The sequence below is a fragment of the Orcinus orca genome, chromosome 4 (assembly GCF_937001465.1).
Source record: "Orcinus orca chromosome 4, mOrcOrc1.1, whole genome shotgun sequence".
NCBI classification, from domain to species: domain Eukaryota; kingdom Metazoa; phylum Chordata; class Mammalia; order Artiodactyla; family Delphinidae; genus Orcinus; species Orcinus orca.
This window is the reverse complement of record NC_064562.1, coordinates 4940223-4958676: the sequence shown is the minus strand read 5'-3', so window position 1 is coordinate 4958676 and position 18454 is coordinate 4940223. Positions and strand designations below refer to the sequence as shown.

At 49.7% G+C, this 18454-nt stretch overlaps 1 protein-coding gene across 10 annotated transcripts in view; it reads right to left on the bottom strand.

Moving 5' to 3' along the window:
- The window catches only part of FNIP2 (folliculin interacting protein 2), a 135958-nt gene that overhangs the window by 92860 nt on the left and 24644 nt on the right, over nucleotides 1-18454 (bottom strand). For 2 of the 10 annotated variants that reach the window (XR_007476955.1, XR_007476956.1), the window contains exon 1: nucleotides 6586-7448. The exons of 2 other annotated variants lie outside the window; for them this stretch is intronic. Coding sequence is in view for 5 of the 8 variants with exons in the window: in XM_049709008.1 (XP_049564965.1) it covers nucleotides 6586-6746 (161 nt within the window). In the remaining 3 variants the exon portion in view is untranslated. Of the gene's footprint in view, nucleotides 1-6585; nucleotides 7458-18454 lie in introns of those variants that run through there. 6 more of the 10 variants (XR_007476957.1, XM_049709008.1, XM_033421530.2 and 3 more) reach the window with 6 other exon arrangements.

Here is an 18454-nt window from a genome sequence, read left to right as displayed (position 1 = left end):
AATACACATCAAAACAACGAGATACTACCACAGACCCATTAGAGTGGCCCACATCCAGAACACCGACAACAGCAAGTGCTAAGAGGCTGTGGAGCAACAGGAACTGTCACTCGCTGCTGGTGGGAACGCAACCTGGTGCAGCCACTCCGGAAGTTTGGTGGTTTCTTACAAAACTAAATAAGCTCTCACCTTACAACTCAGGAACCATACTCCTTGACATTTACCCAGAGGAATAAAACTTAGGTCCACACAAAACCCTGCACGTGGATGTCTACAGCAGCTTTAGTCACAACTGCCAAAATGTGGAAGCAACCAAGACGTCCTTCAGCAGATGACTGGGTAAATAAACCGGTACCTCCAGATGACGGAACATTATTCAGTGCTGAACAGAAATGAGCTATCGAGCCATGAGAAGACATGGAGAAGACTTTAATGCATATGACTGAGTGAGGGAAGCCAACGTGAAAAGGCTACGAACTGCATGATTCCAACCAAATGACATTCTAGGAAAGGCAAAACTATCGAGACAGTTGAAAAGATCAGGGCTGCCGGGGGGTTAGGGGACGCGTGAACAGGCAGAACACAGAGGATTTTTAGGGCCGTGAAACTACTCTGTATGACACTCTATTGATGGGTACGTTTCATCACACGTTTGTCCAGACCCACAAAATGAACACTACCAAGAGCGAACCTCAAATGTAAACCGGGGTTTGGGGTGATGATGATGTGTCGATTGCAGGTTCATCCGCTGTAACACATGCTGACAGTAGGGGAGGGGTGAGTGAGGGGCAGGCAGGAGACGGGGCTCTGAACTTCCTGCTTAACTTTCCAGGGCACCTAAAACTGCTCTAAAACATAGAGTCTATTTTTATAAAAATTCAGTGGTCAAGGGGACTTTTAAAATATAGGAACTCTGAGTAATAAGCACTGGTTTTAAGTTTGCAATAGGATTATTCTCTGAAGATCATTTAGACTGCTAGAGAATTCCCTGTGAAGACGAGAACCAAGGACACGTTACTTGAGCTTGCATGCGGCCGCCGAAGTCTGTCCCTGGTTCAGCAGAAGCGCAGGCCACCTCCCCTGGGGCCCGTGCGCCCACCTGGGAGGAGGGGGGCCTTGCACCGGGCTCTGCAGAGCCTACCGTGGTCCTCCATCAGCTCTCGTAACAGCAGTTCACACGAAGGCAGCAGTCACTGCCTGGAGAGAACAATGGTTAGACACAAAGAAAAGAGGCTCCGTGGCAGGAATGTTTGTTCTCAAGCAAAGACCAATGGGCGAGAGGCTGGGGGGCAGGCAAGCTGCGCCTTCCTCTCACACCGCAGTGCGCAGCTGCAGGCCCGACCGCCCACTGGCTGCATCCCTCGGGCATCACTGGTTAGGGTGCACGCCAAGCATGTTCCTGCCTTAGGAGCTCTGCACTTACTCCTCCCTTTCCTGAGAATATGCTTCCTCAAATGCCCACGTGGCTTGCTCCCCAGATGAGACGGTTATGACTCCCTCGGTTGCCAAGGTCCTCACGTCTGTCTGACATCCCTGGGTCCTGTCGGTTCCTGACAGACAGTCGGCATGTTGGAGCTGGAGGGGCTCAGACACCCCCTCTGGTGGTCCCAGACCTGACTCTTCACTAGACCTAACCCCAGAGGCTCTGCGTGTTTGTTTGTAATGCACAAAGCTTCCCAGGCTCCACTTCCAGGAGTTTGGTCCGGTGGATCTGAAGTGAGGTTCAGGAATCCACATTTTAAGAACACATCTTTGGGGATCACCCACCCGGTCTACGACTTTAATTTCTTTTAGAAGAGAAAACAGAAATACAGAGAGATGAGGTGACCACCCAGAAGACACAGCGAGTTCCAGGGGGAGATGAGCCTGAAATGGTGAGATCAAGGCAGAGAAGATCCCAGATCAGAGGAGCTTTCCCTAAACCTGGTGCCACATTCTATGTTCTCAAGTTAGGGGTGAGTTTCTTTAAAAAATCACTAAGTGGAAAAACTAGCTTAGCTCTACCAAGGTTTTGGGTTTTTGTTTTTTTTTTCTTTTGTTTGCCTTTGGGGAGGGGGAGGCATGAAAGTGAAAGAAAATGTCACAGTGAGAAAAAAAAAAAAGACCGCATTTTAATTCACATCTGTTCTGTGAAGACCTGAGAGTAGTGTTCTGTGGGTTATTTTTAACCTTTCTAAACTAAGAAAGGTCAGAGAGTAAGAGGAGGAGGAAACCCTTCAAGATGTAAATGTCTGATGGATGCGCAGCACTCCACATAAACCCGGGATCCCACGAAGGGGAGGCGCGTTGCCGGGAATCCCCCGGCTGGGTCCCCCTCGGTGAGGTCTGGCTGGGAGTCTAATGACATCAGGCGGGTCACGGGTTATCGCTCTCACCAGCTCCCACGAGGCCTGCTTCCCCTTGTTCAGCGGTTATTCAGCTTCTGTTACTGTAACAATAAGGCGATAAGGCGAGCCTCAGCCTGACTCACAACAGGACTCACCAGGAGACCCAGGAGCCGTGGCCATGCACCCGGCCAGCAGAGCTTGGGGAAAAGCCTGCGGCTGCCGCCCGGCGCCTGACTGTGGACCCCAGAGCTGGAGGGACCTGCCTTCTGCCTGGAACACTGTCCCTCTCCACACAGTTCTCTACGGTGACGAGTAACAAGGGCTTCACCCTGCCTGTCGTCGACACTTATCAGAATAAGAGCTAGACGGAGTGTCAGCCAGTTGGCAGCTTCCATGCGGCAGCCCCCGTACGGAGGCTGCTCTGATTCATCCCTGAGAGATGCGGCCTCAGAGATGAATGTTCTCTGAATCTCAAGCAGCAGGGCTCTGCAGCAACTTCTGCATTCCTGCAGCCATTCACTCATCCTCAAATGACACCTCGAAATCCCATCCACCAACCAGTGCAAACAGACTCTCTTAACGAGGCAGAGAAAACCTCGTGGCACAGGAAGTCAGCGAAAAGGGAAGGCAGGCAGGGAGGTCAGGGAATGTGTGGGGCAATGCCCAGGCATCTGGGAGAGTCCCCCCGCCCGCCCCCGCGTCTGCAGCCCCCTGTGGAGTGGGTCACCAGCACGGGGCTGTCAGCTGGCCCGGGCGGGGCTCTGCCTAGGCCCTGCACTCAACCTGTCCGGCAGCTCCATCTCCTAAGCAGGAAGGTTTTCACGGTGTTTCTAGGTGGAAAGCACAGTGAACACCCCCCGCCCCTCCCCACCCCAGCCTGCCTGACCCTCCCTTTAGTAGCCTTTTACTAAAATCTTCAGAACCCCAAGTACCCTAAACAAAGACGGTGGTGCCGTCACGGGCAGCGTATCTCCGTGAGGCGTGCACCGAGGAAAACACAGCCCGGTTTCTGTATTTGTCTTCTCCGTAAGATCCTTGCACAGACAAGCGAAGGCTCTACCTTTTTCAGTAAAATTAGCTCATCCAAATCGTAGATCAATCAGAGATCTACACTCATTACTTCTGCTCCCTCCGTCCTGGTGACCGTAAAGCAGTACAACGGATCTCTTCTGAATCTAAATGTCAAGATGTGAAACTTCAGGCACCACTGACTCTGAAGGGCTGTTTCAGTTCCTCCTCGGCATGTGTGGGGTACACTTTTCAGGGCCAAGATGTGTCGAATTTTCTCCTGCCATCAGAGAAACAGCAGCTCACGGATAAACATGGCAAATCCTCCCAGAGTCCGCATATAAGCAGCCCTATGGATGTATCTAACTTGCTGGGAAAGCTGGGAAAATCAAGTTATTAGCAGCTTTAAGAAAGCAGATTGGAAGCAATTACATTTGAAGCCCAGCATCGTAGTTCGGAGTTCCCAGGTCTGCAATGTTTCATTCCACAAGAACCACGGAGGGAAGATCAAACGTTTCTCTCTCTGCCCTGCACTGCGCCAGGTTTACACCGTGCCACTGTTAGGTACCTGGCACCTCTCCACCGTGTTTGTGGTATCTTTCTCTTCACCTTTGCCTAAGTGGAAAATCATGAGGAGAGAAGGAAAAAGCGAAAAGAAGAAACTGCTCATCAGCGTGCTCGGCTAAGACGACCACCCGAAACTGTGGATTTAAGGTAACCCAAGAGCAAAGCAGGCGTTGGGAGTCACACCTGGCTGGCTGCCACCTGACCTGGACACACAGACAACTCGTGAGCACTTGGGTGCTCAAGCGCCTAACGATGATTCACTCCATCCTGAGACCAACCCGAGTCCCAGAGAAACTCAGGAAACCAAGCACAGTACTGCACACAACGCACACCTTTTCCAGGCTGTACAAAGGGGAAGAGAAAGTGGGAAAGGGACCAAGACAACTGGTCCAACGAGAGATGAATTCCAACTAAATGACACACACGTCACCACGGTACAGAAGTCTAAAAACGTCTCAGCACCTGAGAAGTAAATCTAAAGGAAATTAAACTAAGGAAAGGAGCTAATGGATGTGAAAACTTCTTGTTAAGTTAAAAGTACTGTTTACATAAAAATGATTAAAATCCTGCCTCAAATAGCAAATTCACTGAAAGTGAGAAGCAGAAGTTCATACCGAAAACTTTAGAAGTTCTGTAAGAATTGGTGTGGCCCTGCACGTCGCCACCTTCTCATGTGGGTGCCACCCCTGGAACCCCAAATACCTACTTGGGGGAATCCAGAATTGCCTGAATAACAGGAATAGGAAGTTCAGAAGGTCCTGATGTTACCCTGTACAATCTCAGAGAAGGAGAGAATTTCAGAAGTAGTCTGAACCAGCTACACAGCTGAACAGTTGAGAGTGAGACCCAGGAAAGGAGGGGACTCGCCAGGGTTACACGGCCTCCGGGCAGCAGAGCTGGGATCAGGATCGGATCCAGGTCAAGACTCGAGATGACTGAGTGTCAACCCACCACCGGCTCTCCTGCCACTCAGCTGTCCTTTCTAGATGAGAAACAGACACGGAGAGCACGCAAGTGAAACTCGTATCTGAACACTCACGCGAATCTCTGTGACCGAGTGGACAGCACGGGATTTTCAATCTATTAGCGCCTACCCTGTGGGGGACTATATACCATTTTACTAAGTTTCCATTGAAGAAATACAACAATTTTTACATGACAGAAATCATATGCTGATTACCTGTCAACCAAGAACGACCTTTATGGGATAAACAGTTTATGAGTCATAGTAATTTTGAGAAAACTTGTACAAGGAAAAAAGCAGAAACATTTAAGCGAATTTAGAAACTTACACTAATCACGAGAATCAGAGCTTACTCTTTGGCCCTCCTCACTGTCTATCTAACTAAAATTTTGGAATGAAATGCACTTCCCAAAGGACTTTTCTGTTTCACTGATATGCACTAAAATTCTTTACAAGTAGTGTTTCAATTAAGAGCTACTACTAATAAAATGAATGAATTCTTCCAAAATGGATGAAATAATCAACCTAAAAGAATACAGCAAGTCATGGAAGCAGCCTAAATGCCCACTGACAGAGGAATGGATAAAGAAGATGTGGCACATATATACAATGGAATATTACTCAGCCATAAAAAAGGAACGAAATTGGGTCATTTGTAGCAATGTGGATGGACCTAGAGATTGTCACACAGAGTGAAGTAAGTCAGGAGAAAAACAAATATCGTATATTAACTCACATATGTGGAACCTAGAAAAATGGTACAGATGAATGGGTTTGCAGGGCAGAAATAGAGACACAGATGTACAGAACAAACGTATGGACATCAAGCAGGGAAAGCGGCTGGGGGGTGGTGGTGGGATGACCTGGGAGATTGGGATTGACATGTATACACTAATATGTATAAAATGGATAACTAATAAGAACCTGCTGTATAAAAAATAATAAAATAAATCAACAAAAGTACAGAATGAAAACCAAAATAAATAAATAAGTTATATGGGCAAAAAAAAAAGTATGTAATTACTGATTACCAAAGATAAAAAACAACGTGTTTTTCTTCCCCCAAAAGGTATTATTAAATTTACGGTGAAGTAATTGAGAAATATGTACCACAGAATTAGCAGGAGTTTGGAATAAAGCACTATTTGCACATCAGGAAAAGAGGAGAATACAGCCAGAACAATGCTATTCCTTTGATGGGCTGCATCAGGAGCCCCGGTTCATCCCAGCGCCTTCCTTCCTGCCCGTGGAAAGGATTTTCCAGAAGAGGAAGCCCGGGCTCTCCGTCACCACCCACCTCCAGCTGGAGACGCCCAGCCCTCCACACACCGTCCAGACTGAGAAGTGAGGCCCCTGGCCCCGCACCCCATCTGTCAGCGTGCTGATCCTTCGGGGCCGCACCTCCTTTCCCTGACAGCCCCTGTGGGACCACTGCTCAAGCTTCCACACAGGACAGGCGGCACCGCTGCTTGCAGGCGGCTCCAGCAGCAGCAAAGGAAGGGTCAGGAGGAAGCACAGGGCAGCAGAATCCAAACAGCCACTAGGAAGTGCCCATCCTCTACTTTTTCCGTAAAGGGAGGACGTGTCTGCACACCTACCAGCCACCCCGTGCCTGTCTGCAAACTCAAGTTTCCCATCAACACGCTTTTATCTCCCTGGTGCCCAGTGAATTACAGAAACATTTCTCTGAGATTCTGAGACAGAACTGAAGTTTCAAACCTGTTGTCGAGTTCCGGGGGATCGGTGACCCTTCCCACCCCGGCGCACTTGCAAATCCTCGAGCGCGCAAGTGTCCCGTGCGTCTGCCCATCGCTCACACCCCCGGCCGCGTCCCGCCGGCCCCCCGGCCGGGCTGTGCTCCTGGCTGAGCAGCCACACATCTCCTCGGCGGGCCAGCCCTCTTCTGGGTGGTCCTGACTCTCCGCGTGGACCTGGAAGGTCCCGTTGTTGGAGGATTTCCTCAGTGACCAGCCGTGCTTTAAATGATCCCTGCGCTCCCCGTACGGATGCGGGAGGTGACACGAGCTCCCCGGCTGCAGCCTACTAATTTCCTCTTCCAGAAGTTACACAAAAACAAAACAGGAACATTCGCTTATTAGGTAAATTAAGCCCTCCGATGATTTGGGAAGTCAGATGCATCCCTCACACTGTAAAACACGCTCTCGGCAAAGCCATTACAATCTGACAAGTCCAAGTCCCACTTCCTACTTCTGTTCCTGGGTTTGTGCTCCGGTTACAAAAGACAAAAACACTCAACCGGCTGAGCAGCTCGGACTGACTCATTCCATCTGTGGCCCTGCTGGGGATGACGTCGTAGCCAATTAATTCATCACAAGACCTCTGAATATGGCTCACAGGGCTCACAGGGCTGTGAGAGAAATGCAGTGACTCGCCTTCAGCTGCAAGGTTGTTCTGACACTGGCCACCACCCTGTGAATGGCTCTCCTGTGACCAAGTGTCAGCTGACAGGTCCTACTCTGCAACCTTGCAAAACGGCCCAGAGCAAGGGAGAGAGATGGTTACCCTCAGCAGACGGACGTAGGGCTTAATGCACAGGGGGTGACATGGGGGCAGTGGGCAGGGACGCATTCTGGCTTTAATACCAGTATAGAATTTAATTTATTTATGCAAGAAAAGCAATAATAAGCTGAGAAGCCATAAACCCTCACAACTCTTGCACTGGATTCTTAATTCCTAAGCATATTCAAGCTGAGAGAGCCCTGAACTAGCAGAACCCAAGAACAAAAGCAGTTCAGTTTTGACTTCTGACATGAATATACTTCAACTGTAAAATGAGAATAATACTATGGTATCATATATCAATATGATATATCTGTGATATATTGATATATACTGATATATCACATACTTCAATATTTTATATGATACATATTTTATATTTTGTTATATTTTAAGAAATATATTTTATATGATACTTATATTTTATGCATTTGATATATTACATTTTTCCATATGATTTTTATGATACATATTTTACATTTTTGTTATATGTTGTGATATATATGCTATTTTATGATACACATTTATATTTTACACATTTTATATGACATATCGATATATCATACATATCAATATGATTTTTCCATAGTATTGTGAATTCATGGAAAAAATAATTTTCTCTTTTAGAAGAAATAAAAAGCACTGGTCCTTAAAACACAGGTCAAGTCTTGATACAAAAAACTACAAGGGTCTGTCCCAACTTGTTTTCCTCTTGTCATCCTGGAATCTGGCTGAAGAAAATATTAACAGAGCCCTAAAATCTGATGAGCCCTCAGCTGGGTCTTTAGTTTGAGGAAATAAAATCCATACTTCATGGCAAGACAAGAAAAATTTAAACATAAAATGTTCCTCTGCCCGTGTGGGCCTCCTTGCTCCCCGCCGGCAAGCTCCGTGTGTCTGCACTGACCACACCTCCTTAGGAGACTACATTCCTTCTTAATCCTGTGCGGGGTCTGGATGACGCTCTACTAACTCTGCGTGCAGATCTGGGTTGTGTAAACTGTCTATACGTCATCCGACGTGTAACCCTTTGTCTCACAAATGTATCTAACTGTGCCGTGACCTCTAACGGGCGGGGCGGTCCTCACAGCTTTCTGAGAGACCGTCTCCCGGGTTATAATCCTCAGGTTGGCTCGAATAAAATTTTCTATTTCTTTCTTAGATCGACTATTGACTAATCTTTCATCGACAGGCTTCAGAGGGCTTTTAAGTGCATCGACACATGGCAGCCACATATATTTCACTCTGCAAGCGTGACGAGGTCTAACAGTCTTGTGGCAGAAGCCTCAGTTACCTGAAGACTTTACTGTATATGTGACCCTCAAGTTCCTCTGTAACAAACCCACAGAAGATCTTAACTACACCCTCCTCTGAGAGAGAAAGACTGCAACACACCTACGATGGTGACCGGCTCCTCTGCGGCACAGGCTCAAATGACAGACAGGACCAGGTTGGGAGAAAGTGAATCCATTTCTCCAGGGAGGGAACACATTTGGAGCTCAAAGCTTAACTTCAGCGGCCACGGTGAGCTCACAGGTTCCTCTTTTCTTCCTCTGAACTGTCTGGAAAACCACTCTCACTTTACAAGAGGAACTGAGAGCACCTCAGCAGCTCTAACCTGTCCACCTCAGCCCAGGCAGTCCAGCAAGCAAAGGCCAGAAGGAACCCCCTGCACCATCACGCCCACCTGACAGGAGGCCCAAGCGAGGTCCCAGGCGGATGCCTCCAGCTCACCAGGGCCTGGCTGGCCTTGTCTAAAATCACGGCAGAAATGAAAGCATCGTTCCATGCGGATGGGGGCAGGGCCTTTAAAAGTGCCCAAGTAGCTAGATTCTATAAAATCTGTAGAGGAAACACTGGGGGAACACATCCCACTTTCTATGTGTAAAAAAACAAATTCACTTTTAAAACTTCAGTCTCTAAAACTTATTTATCCAGGCCCTGATGAAAGGACATAAAGCCTTTCTAAATATGTACTCTGGACATACACCTTCCTAGCAGTTAGCCGCAAAGCCGTTCAATCATTCTAACATTTTACGTCTTCCCAAGGCTTCAAACACTGTTATAAAAATGCAATTGTATCCCCTATCCAGACGATGTGAACGCTTTTTTTTTTTTTTTGCGGTACGCGGGCCTCTCACTGCCATGGCCTCTCCCGTTGCGGAGCACAGGCTCTGGACGCGCAGGCTCAGCGGCCATGGCTCACGGGCCCAGCCACCCCGCGGCATGTGGGATCTTCCCAGACCGGGGCATGAACTCGTGTCCCCTGCATCGGCAGGCGGACTCTCAACCACTGCGCCACCAGGGAAGCCCCGATGCAAACACTTTTAAACGACAAGAATAATAAGAAAATGACAACGTGGTTACAAAGGACATTTGGATGAAATAAGGATGGAACGGCATTGGGAAAGAATCCCCTTAAACAGAAACTGAGCTGACTCGCAGGGAAACTCTGACCCACACTCAGCCTTCACCTAACATGCCAGGATGAGCAACAGAAGGAATCAGCATGGTGCCCTGTAGTCTTTGTATCGAAACTTAAGCTGTGTTTCAGTGACCGGTGCTTTTCCTTTCTCCATCAGTGTTTCTCCCTAACTTCAGCCAGCACAGCTTGAGCCTCCATTTCCCTCGTAGGCGGTGCTCAAACTTCACAGGCTCCTAAATGCCCAGTGATGGGCCAACCCCACCCCCGGTTTCCAATTCAGCAGATCTGGGGTGGAATCTGAGAATGCGGTTCTAACTAGTTCCCAGGAGCTCCCGCTCCTGGCCTGGGAAGCACCTGCTGGAGAACCACTTCCCCAGTGAACATCCCAGCTTCCCCGTGAAGACGTCCCAGGCTTGAATTCTGCCGTGATCTTCCAAAAACACACTTTTAACACTTAACACATAACTGCTTGGCAGTAGAGAAGTGTCTGCATCTTATGATGCTACCCAGATCATACATTCTTTGAGGATAAAAACTGGGTCTCAAGACCAGTTCCCTCTGTGCAGGTCTCACACATGACCTCTTAATTGGGTTAGCACCACTGAGTATTTACATTAAAACTAGGGCATGAATCCAGCCACAGAAAGCTGCCTGCCTCTTGACAGTGTATTCTGAGCACAGGGCGCCGCCTGCACTCAAACTCTCCCTCTCTCTCTCCTACTTAGCGCAGCACAAGTTCCTTTAGAAGCTTTAACATCTCGCGTTCACTCCAATCAACACGACTCGTGCTATTTTACCATTTAACGTTTCCATTTAATGTTTCCCCCTTAAGAACCCTAATTCCACAGTCCAAAATCTGATTGTATGTAATAAAGTAGAGATGTGCGTCAAAACCACTACCGCTGTACTCAAAGGGGATGCCACAATATGGCTCTAAACTGCTTTACATTTAAATGGGAGCTTTAAAATTTCTTCAGTAAATGGAAAAACAAGTAATAATGATACTGTCATATCCATTCTTCTGAGACACGAGAGCAGTGCGTGGAGTAGGTGAGAGAAAGGTAACATCCTGTTCAACCTTGACCCCGCCTCCCGTGACCTCCTTCTTCTCTTTCCCAAAACGGAATCCTCTCCTACGGGCTCCATCGCTCGTTACCACGCTGGATCCCCTGCTTTTCCATAGAGGGTAACATGCACGCGACCATTCATCGCGGCCCCTCCTCACGGTCAAGCTCTCCATCTCCCCACACGGCTCAGCCAGGCTCACATGCTGGGAGACGGGTCCCTGGTCACCCACTGGCCCCAGCAGCCCACCCGCAGCTCTGCACGCTGGCTGGAGCAGCTGCCGCCCTCACAGACACCGCCCCGACGGGCGAGCTGTGTCACAGGCTGGAAGGGAGGATGGAGCAGCGTGGCAGCGTGAACCCATGGGCCAGGTGCGCAGAAGGCAGGCTCCTGGTTCAGGTCTGTGAGCTGCATCTGCCGCGCTTCCAACCTCACAGCCCAGGACTGGACCCAATGGTCCCGGAGAAGAGCAGAAGCGCCACTTAGACCACATGAGGCAGGTTCCTGGCACTCAGGATCCCGGTCCAAGCCAGGACCTCTCTCCAGTCCTTCCAGCGTGGCGCTCCGGGGCCACCTCCAGCTCCCAGGACGTGGCGGCTGAGGACGACTCCATCCCCAGCCCTGACTCAGAGTTGGGAGAATTAAAGTGTCACCCTTCAGGTGACAAAAAACAGTGATCACTGTGTGTAAAGAAAAATCAGCTCAAAAACCACAGCTGAGACGTGGGTTTGCAGAGAGAAAAAACGAAGGCCTAACACAGTGCCCCCAAAAGTCCAGGCTCATCAGTCTTACCTAATGACTCTCCCTCTGCCTCTTCACACTACCTTGATGAAAAGAAGGGAAGCATAAACGGAGAGGAGGGGTGGCGGGCAGGGTTTAGGACCCACAGCCGCGGCAGCGGACCCTCTGACGGGCTCATCCCCTCCCTCCCTCATGCCTTTCCCACACCCAGGAGTGACTGAGAGCAAGCCCTCCTACCAGTGGCTCTCGAAGCGCGGTCCCCAGCAGGAGACACGAAGGAAGTCACAGGATGCTCGTAAACTCCTTCTTGACCTGGGCACTGCTGCTGTGAGCATGCAGCCAGCAGAATACGTACATTTCCTGTCTGTATATTCTCGCTCAGTGTGAAGTTAAAAACACGCCTCCAACAAACACATTAAAGGACGCTCAGCGTCACTAATCATCAGAGAAATGCAAATCAAAACCACCATGAGGTACCACTTCGCACCGGTCACAATGGGCATCATCAGAAAACCTACAAATAAGAAATGCTAGAGAGGGTGTGGAGAAAAGGGAACCCTCTTGCACTGCTGGTGGGAATGTACACTGGTGCAGTCACTACGGAGAACAGTACGGAGGCTCCTTAAAAAACTACAAATAGAGCTGCCGTATGATCCAGCAATCCCAATCCTGGGCTTATATATCTGGAGAAAACCATATTCGAAAAGATACATGCACCCCAATGTTCATTGCAGCACTGTTTACAGTAGCCAGGACATGGAAGCACCCTAAGTGTCCATCGACAGATGAATGGATAAAGAAAATGTGGTATATATATACAATGGAATATTACTCAGCCATAAAAAAGAATGAAATAATGCCATTTGCAGCGACATGGATGGACCTAGAGATTGTCATACAAAGTGAAGTAAATCAAAGACAAATATTATATGATATCACTTATATGTGGAATCTAAAATATGACACAAACGAACTTGTCTACGAAACAGAAACAGACTCACAGACATAGAGGACAAACTTATGGTTACCAAAGGGGAAAGGGGGAGGGGGAGGGATAAATTTAGAGTTTGGGATTAACAGATACACATTACTACATATAAAATAAACAATGAGGACCTATTGAATAGCAGAGGGAACTACAGTCAATATTTTCTAAAGACCTATAAGGGAAAAGAATCTGAAAATGAATACATATACGTATGTATAAGTGAATCACTTTGCTGTACACCTGAGACTAACACAACATTGTAAATCACCGACACTTCAATGAAATAAGTTAATTAAATTTAATAAAAGTATCAAATTTGAAAAAAGAAGGCCTCCTGCTGGGCTAGAGCTATGGACTCCGGCAGGGGGAGGCAGCATGCTTTCGGGGAACGGGCTTGCAGACAGATGCGGGACGAAGACCACGGCTGCCAGGACGTGGCTGCTGGAGCCTCCGCCCACCCTCAGGACGGCAGTCAGTGGGCGGCGCCCACCGGACCTGCGGAAGCCCACCAGACGAGCTCGCACTCGGGAAGCCCGGCAGCGCGCAGCCAGCCACGCGGGCAGTGACAACCCGCTGGCTCGCCGGTCACAGGGAGTGAGCGGCACTGATTTCTGCAGCAGACGGGCCAAGGCGCCAACCGCCATGGGCCGGGCAAGCCGGGACTCGGGGCACCCTTGCCAGTGACAGGGGAGCCATGCCTCCCCCCAGCCGGCCTCGGTCCTCGGTCCTCAGGGGCGGATGTCCCCTCCTCCATCCAGGAGGAGGCTGAATGTCCCCGGCTCGACAGTCATGTCCGAGTCTCTCTCCTCCAGCTCTGACCCCGGCCCCGACACGTCCAGATTCTCACTCACTCAGTCCCAGTCTGTGCACTGCGGTGACCAAGTCTCTCGTGGGACACCTCGCCGGCAATGAACCCTGCCCCGAGAACAGTCCCCGCGCAGGAGCACCCCTCCCGGGCACTGCTCCGCCCTCCTCTCCCGACCTACCCAGCTGAGGCTCGGACTCTTAAACGGAAGGACTTTGATCCATACCAAGTTAGACGGAATGGACAATAAAATCAACCGATATGACTGCTTTGATTTAAAATGAGGAAGCAGCTGAGAGAGAACTGAGCTTTCAGATTCAGATCAAAGTTACTTGAAAGTTCACAGCTCTGTGCAGTCCCGATCATGATCCAGATTATTCCCACTCCCGTATCCCCGGACTCTGAGGACAGAGCACACAGCGCCCAGCATGGAAGAGGCTCTCAGCCACTGAAAGAATGAATGCATGTGTCGTGCCTTCCTGAAATCTGTGAAACACAGAAAAATTCTGATGTTACAAAGCCGAATAAAAAGAACCGGATACAACACAAAATGGTGGAGGCACTCTGATAACTAGCGTGAGTCCAGAAAACCAAATGCAGAAAAAGGAACCAAAAAGAAACTTCAGAACGGCTGTGCGCCGCGAGACTCAGAATGCTTTTCCTGTTACAATTCTCCATTTTCCATTTTTCAACAACAGCTATGCCTTACTTACAAACTATGGGGAAAACGACTTCACGTTTTTAAACTCTTGCTGCCAAACCAGTAATGATCACTTCACTTCTCTGTTCTATAACAATTCTGAGGGCTTTATTGTAAGGAAATGGTCAGAGTCAAAACAATCTCAGATGGCTGGAAGGAAAAGCAAAGCACGTACACTATGACACTGCTGTACTACTCACACAGCTTTTCCTTCCGTGTGATTGCTATCAGTAATACTTACATAAGCCAGCAAAGGTAGAGAGCTGCAGCTGTAGACTCCTTTAAAGCACCTAACTAAAAACAAAACTCCCCAATTTCCCTTTATTTGGAGACTCAGCTTAGTACCTAGCAGCAGCACAATGTGCATTAACAACGAGAGGATTTCTTTTTTTTTTTTTTTTTTGCGGTATGCGGGCCTCTCACTGTTGTGGCCTCTCCCGTTGCGGAGCACAGGCTCTGGCTCACGGGCCCAGCCACTCCGCGGCATGTGGGATCTTCCCGGACCGCGGCACGAACCCGCGTCCCCTGCATCGGCAGGCGGACTGTCAACTACTGCGCCACCAGGGAAGCCCCAATGAGAGGATTTTTAAGCTGCACACAAGGAAAGGAAAGGTGAGACTCCAGGAGGTCCCCAAGCTTGTTAAGTGAACAGGTGGCTCTGAGGAGGCTCGCAGTGAAACTGGGGCTCTAACTGCTTTGTACCTCAACCTTAACAGCAAGGGAGACGGCAGCCAGGCTCGCTAGGGCCGGGTCAGAGGCTCTCTGGGGTGACACTCTCCACCCGCGAGAAGGAGCACTGCTTGTTTTGCCATCGCAGTGAAGTGATTCACTCTTCCTGGAGTCAGCCTGATAACCGGCAATTCAGAGACAAGCTTCCGTCACTTTTTTAGGCCCAGTATCAGACCTCGATCTACAACCCTCCCTCCCTATGACTTTTACAGCCTGGCCCAGCCCCCCCTCCCCCGTTTCTCAGAAATTAACGACAACCAGGATTACTTTTAAGACTTCCAGAAGTTAGAAACACACTGGTGACAACAGATTACACAACTTTTAAAGTTTAACTCTGACTCCGGGCCAGGCTGCCACTAGTGTGTGGACCTGAGCAAAGTGTCAGCGGGCCGGGTCGGGGAAGAGGTTCAGAGCTGAGCTCCAGGGCCGGGGCGTCGGCCCGGGAATCACCCTCTGCAAAGCATGTGACCGGGGCACACGGTGACAGAGTCAGGTGGAAGAGTCAAGTCCTGTCCGGCACAGCGCCTCACTCGACTTTATTAGACCTCAAGCAGCTCTGCGGGATGGCCGGGTTTCAGGGGTCCCATCTCTCCTTTCAAAACTGCCTTAATTCTCACCCAAACTGTGTAACTCACGAGAAGTAAGTTTTGAGAAATACCTAGGAAGGGGCTCCCCGTCTGTCTCCGTCTCTCTTCCGTTGAACATATAGCTATAACATCATTAAACTTTTCCGTTGATGCTTTGAAGCAGATGCTGGATTGCTCGGGGTACAACGCAGAGCTGTACGGGCAAAGGCATGTCCTAAGGTGCTGTCCCTATTGAGACGCGGCAGCTCACACCCCCAGGCCACAGCCGAAGCTCCAGCCCCCCTGGCTGAGCACACAGACCCCCTTGCAGGAGGCCCTCCCATCGTTCTGGAGCCCCTCACAGGCCTTGTGCTATTCAGGTAAACTACACGCCTGTGTCCCACGCTGGACTGGTCTCTGATCTCCCCGGAGAAGAACTCTGTTGTGAAAAGGACTTTCCCCCCGCCCACTCTCTCTTACATTTATAACATTTTTAAAAATGCTTTGAAGCATTTATAATTTTTTTTAACATTTATAACATGGGGATACAGCTATTTATCTCACAGAGGAATAAAGAATTCAATCAAATTACTGTTAATGGTATCACACCAACAACTATTATTATTCTAACTATTATAGCCATTGGGATAATTTTGTAATTACTAGGAGCTACCAATTAAACCGTGCTGTAATGAAATGAACCACCAAATAAGATGAAAAAAAATAAAAAGCAATTGACGCTCTTCTACAATTTATCAAGATAATCTCATTGGTTTTGCAGAATAATTGGTGACCTTGCCTTGGAAACACGCTCTCTAACGACGAGGGCTCCATTCATTCACCCTTTCAGACGCTGATGCGCCAGGCCCCGTTCAGGATGCTGACGACACAGAGGAAAGTGGAATGAGTGTGGGAACAGTCTCGAAGCAGGTGTGCGATGGTGTGACGGGGCCGTCCGTGTCCTGGGGGGTGGGAGGGGGAGAGAGGGTCTTCCTAGGCCCGCTCTCCCCTCCCCACTGGTGATATGGAAGCTAGGGAGGGAGGGAGCCGCACATGGCGCACGTGGCGCTCCTGGCCCCCTCCTGACGTCACCCCCTCACCCCACAACCACGGAGACAGGGCAGCCGCATCACCTCCCCGGCTACACCTCGTCCGAGCCTCGGGCCCACCAGGACTATGGCAACAGCTTTCTTACTGGCAGCCCTCCCATTCTCGGCCGGCTACAAGTCCAGTCAATGGAATAGTCGACGTACACAGCAGGATAAAGGTAATGAGAGTAATTCAAGGAACCCGACTAGAGGTCAGGTTAAGAGTAAAGTTAGTGACAGAAGGTGCTTCTCACCTGTTCTTCTTCGGTCTGGTTTAACAGAGCCGCAACAGCAATGCCACCGTAACAGAGCTAACTAAAATGCAAAGCTTCTCATGTTAAGTTTATCACTGGCTAATTAAATGCACCAGAGTCCCCAAGCGCTCTGAGAGCTGTCGCAGCCACAGGGACTGAGGGGGCTGCTTGGGAGTGGGCAGAAGTCAGTTACACGCAGAGAGTGCTGGGAAAGGGCGTGAGCTCTGATCAGCAGACGTGCTCCTCCCGACTCAGTTCCTCATGACGAGGCTGGGGACCAGGCGGCCCAGCAGCCCGAGGGCCAAGCACGGTCGGTGGGTGTCACATGAGGGGAAGGACCGCGGTCTGGGGGGCCCAGGGCTGTGTCCGGCTCCGGCCCCCTCACTCAGGGGCCATGTGACTCTGAGCCTCCGTCTCCTCAACTGGAAATAAATGGTGATGGTGAAACTCACTCTGCCCTCCAGGAAGGTGGATAAGGCTGCTCGCTGCAAGCGTGCGAAAGCCCCCCTGAGAAACCGTACCGCTCAGACAGATGTGGTGCATCCTCCTTTCTACACGCCCATCCAAAAGCACTCACTGTCCTGTCTGAGTGGCTAAGCTCACGGACGACTGCACTGCATTCATACAACACGAAGCCAAGAGAAATAACTTCGGCCACAATGACATCTGGCAAATCATCATTTTATCCGAGACAGTCGCCTCCCACCCGCCTCCTCAAACAGGGCCAAGTCTCTGGAAGCTGCAGGCGATTAAGCCTTCCAAAGCAAACTCACTGCAGAGCCCCTCGGGAACGATAAGCTCTAGAACAAATTAGTGCAACAGTTGGGAAGTGGAATCTATGAAATCATTAGCTTTCGAGTGAACATAAGGCACTCTTTCTTCCACGGATCAGTTTCTTTTCCAGCTCCTGGGTCCCTTCCACCACCCCGACTGCGCCCCCTAAAACACGCTGTGTGTCTAACTCTCTGAGCCAAAGCCTCCGGGTTCTTCCAGGACCCGAACCCAGGGCCATCTATTCTGTAAACGCTCCCCACAAGGACCCTTCTCCTGAAGATGCTCCAACATCTACAATGGGAAGACTGGACTCACAGACAGACAGAGCCCCCGAAGGAGGCTGGCTGTTTCCAGCAGCTCAGAAGCCCTCCGACGCCCTTGCTGTAACCTCCCCTCGGCCGCACCTTGAGCCACAGCCCCTGCGTCTCACACAGGGCGACGGTCCCACTGCTGGCCACGCACAACCCCCCGAGAGAGAACACACGCGAAAGCTGTGCTTACTCAGAGTGACCCTGAATCTGCACTTGGTAATAAACAGTTGTCAGACTGCAATGCTTTAGCTGCTCCATGTCAGGTATTAATCTCTCCCCAGCAGCATGTTAGAATGTCCGCTATGAGCTTCTAAACCAGACGATGAGCTTCTTGAGGACGTGAGCGCCACGTCTTTCACTTCTTTTGTGTTTCCCTTGTGTTGCTAAAAGCTAACATCGAGCAGAGAGAAGGCACTCGGAAAGTGGTTCTGAAGTTAGAAATAACCCCTCTTCAGTCATACTCACTAAGGCTGCCTCACACACAGCTTGTTCACCCAGGTTCCGAAAACAGTCACTCTCTCAGGGACAGGGAAACCTCATTATGGCTCAAGGCGGCACAGAGTCAAGTGCTCCTGTGAAAAATAATCACGCATTTAAAAATCCGACTGGACTTAGTCCAAAA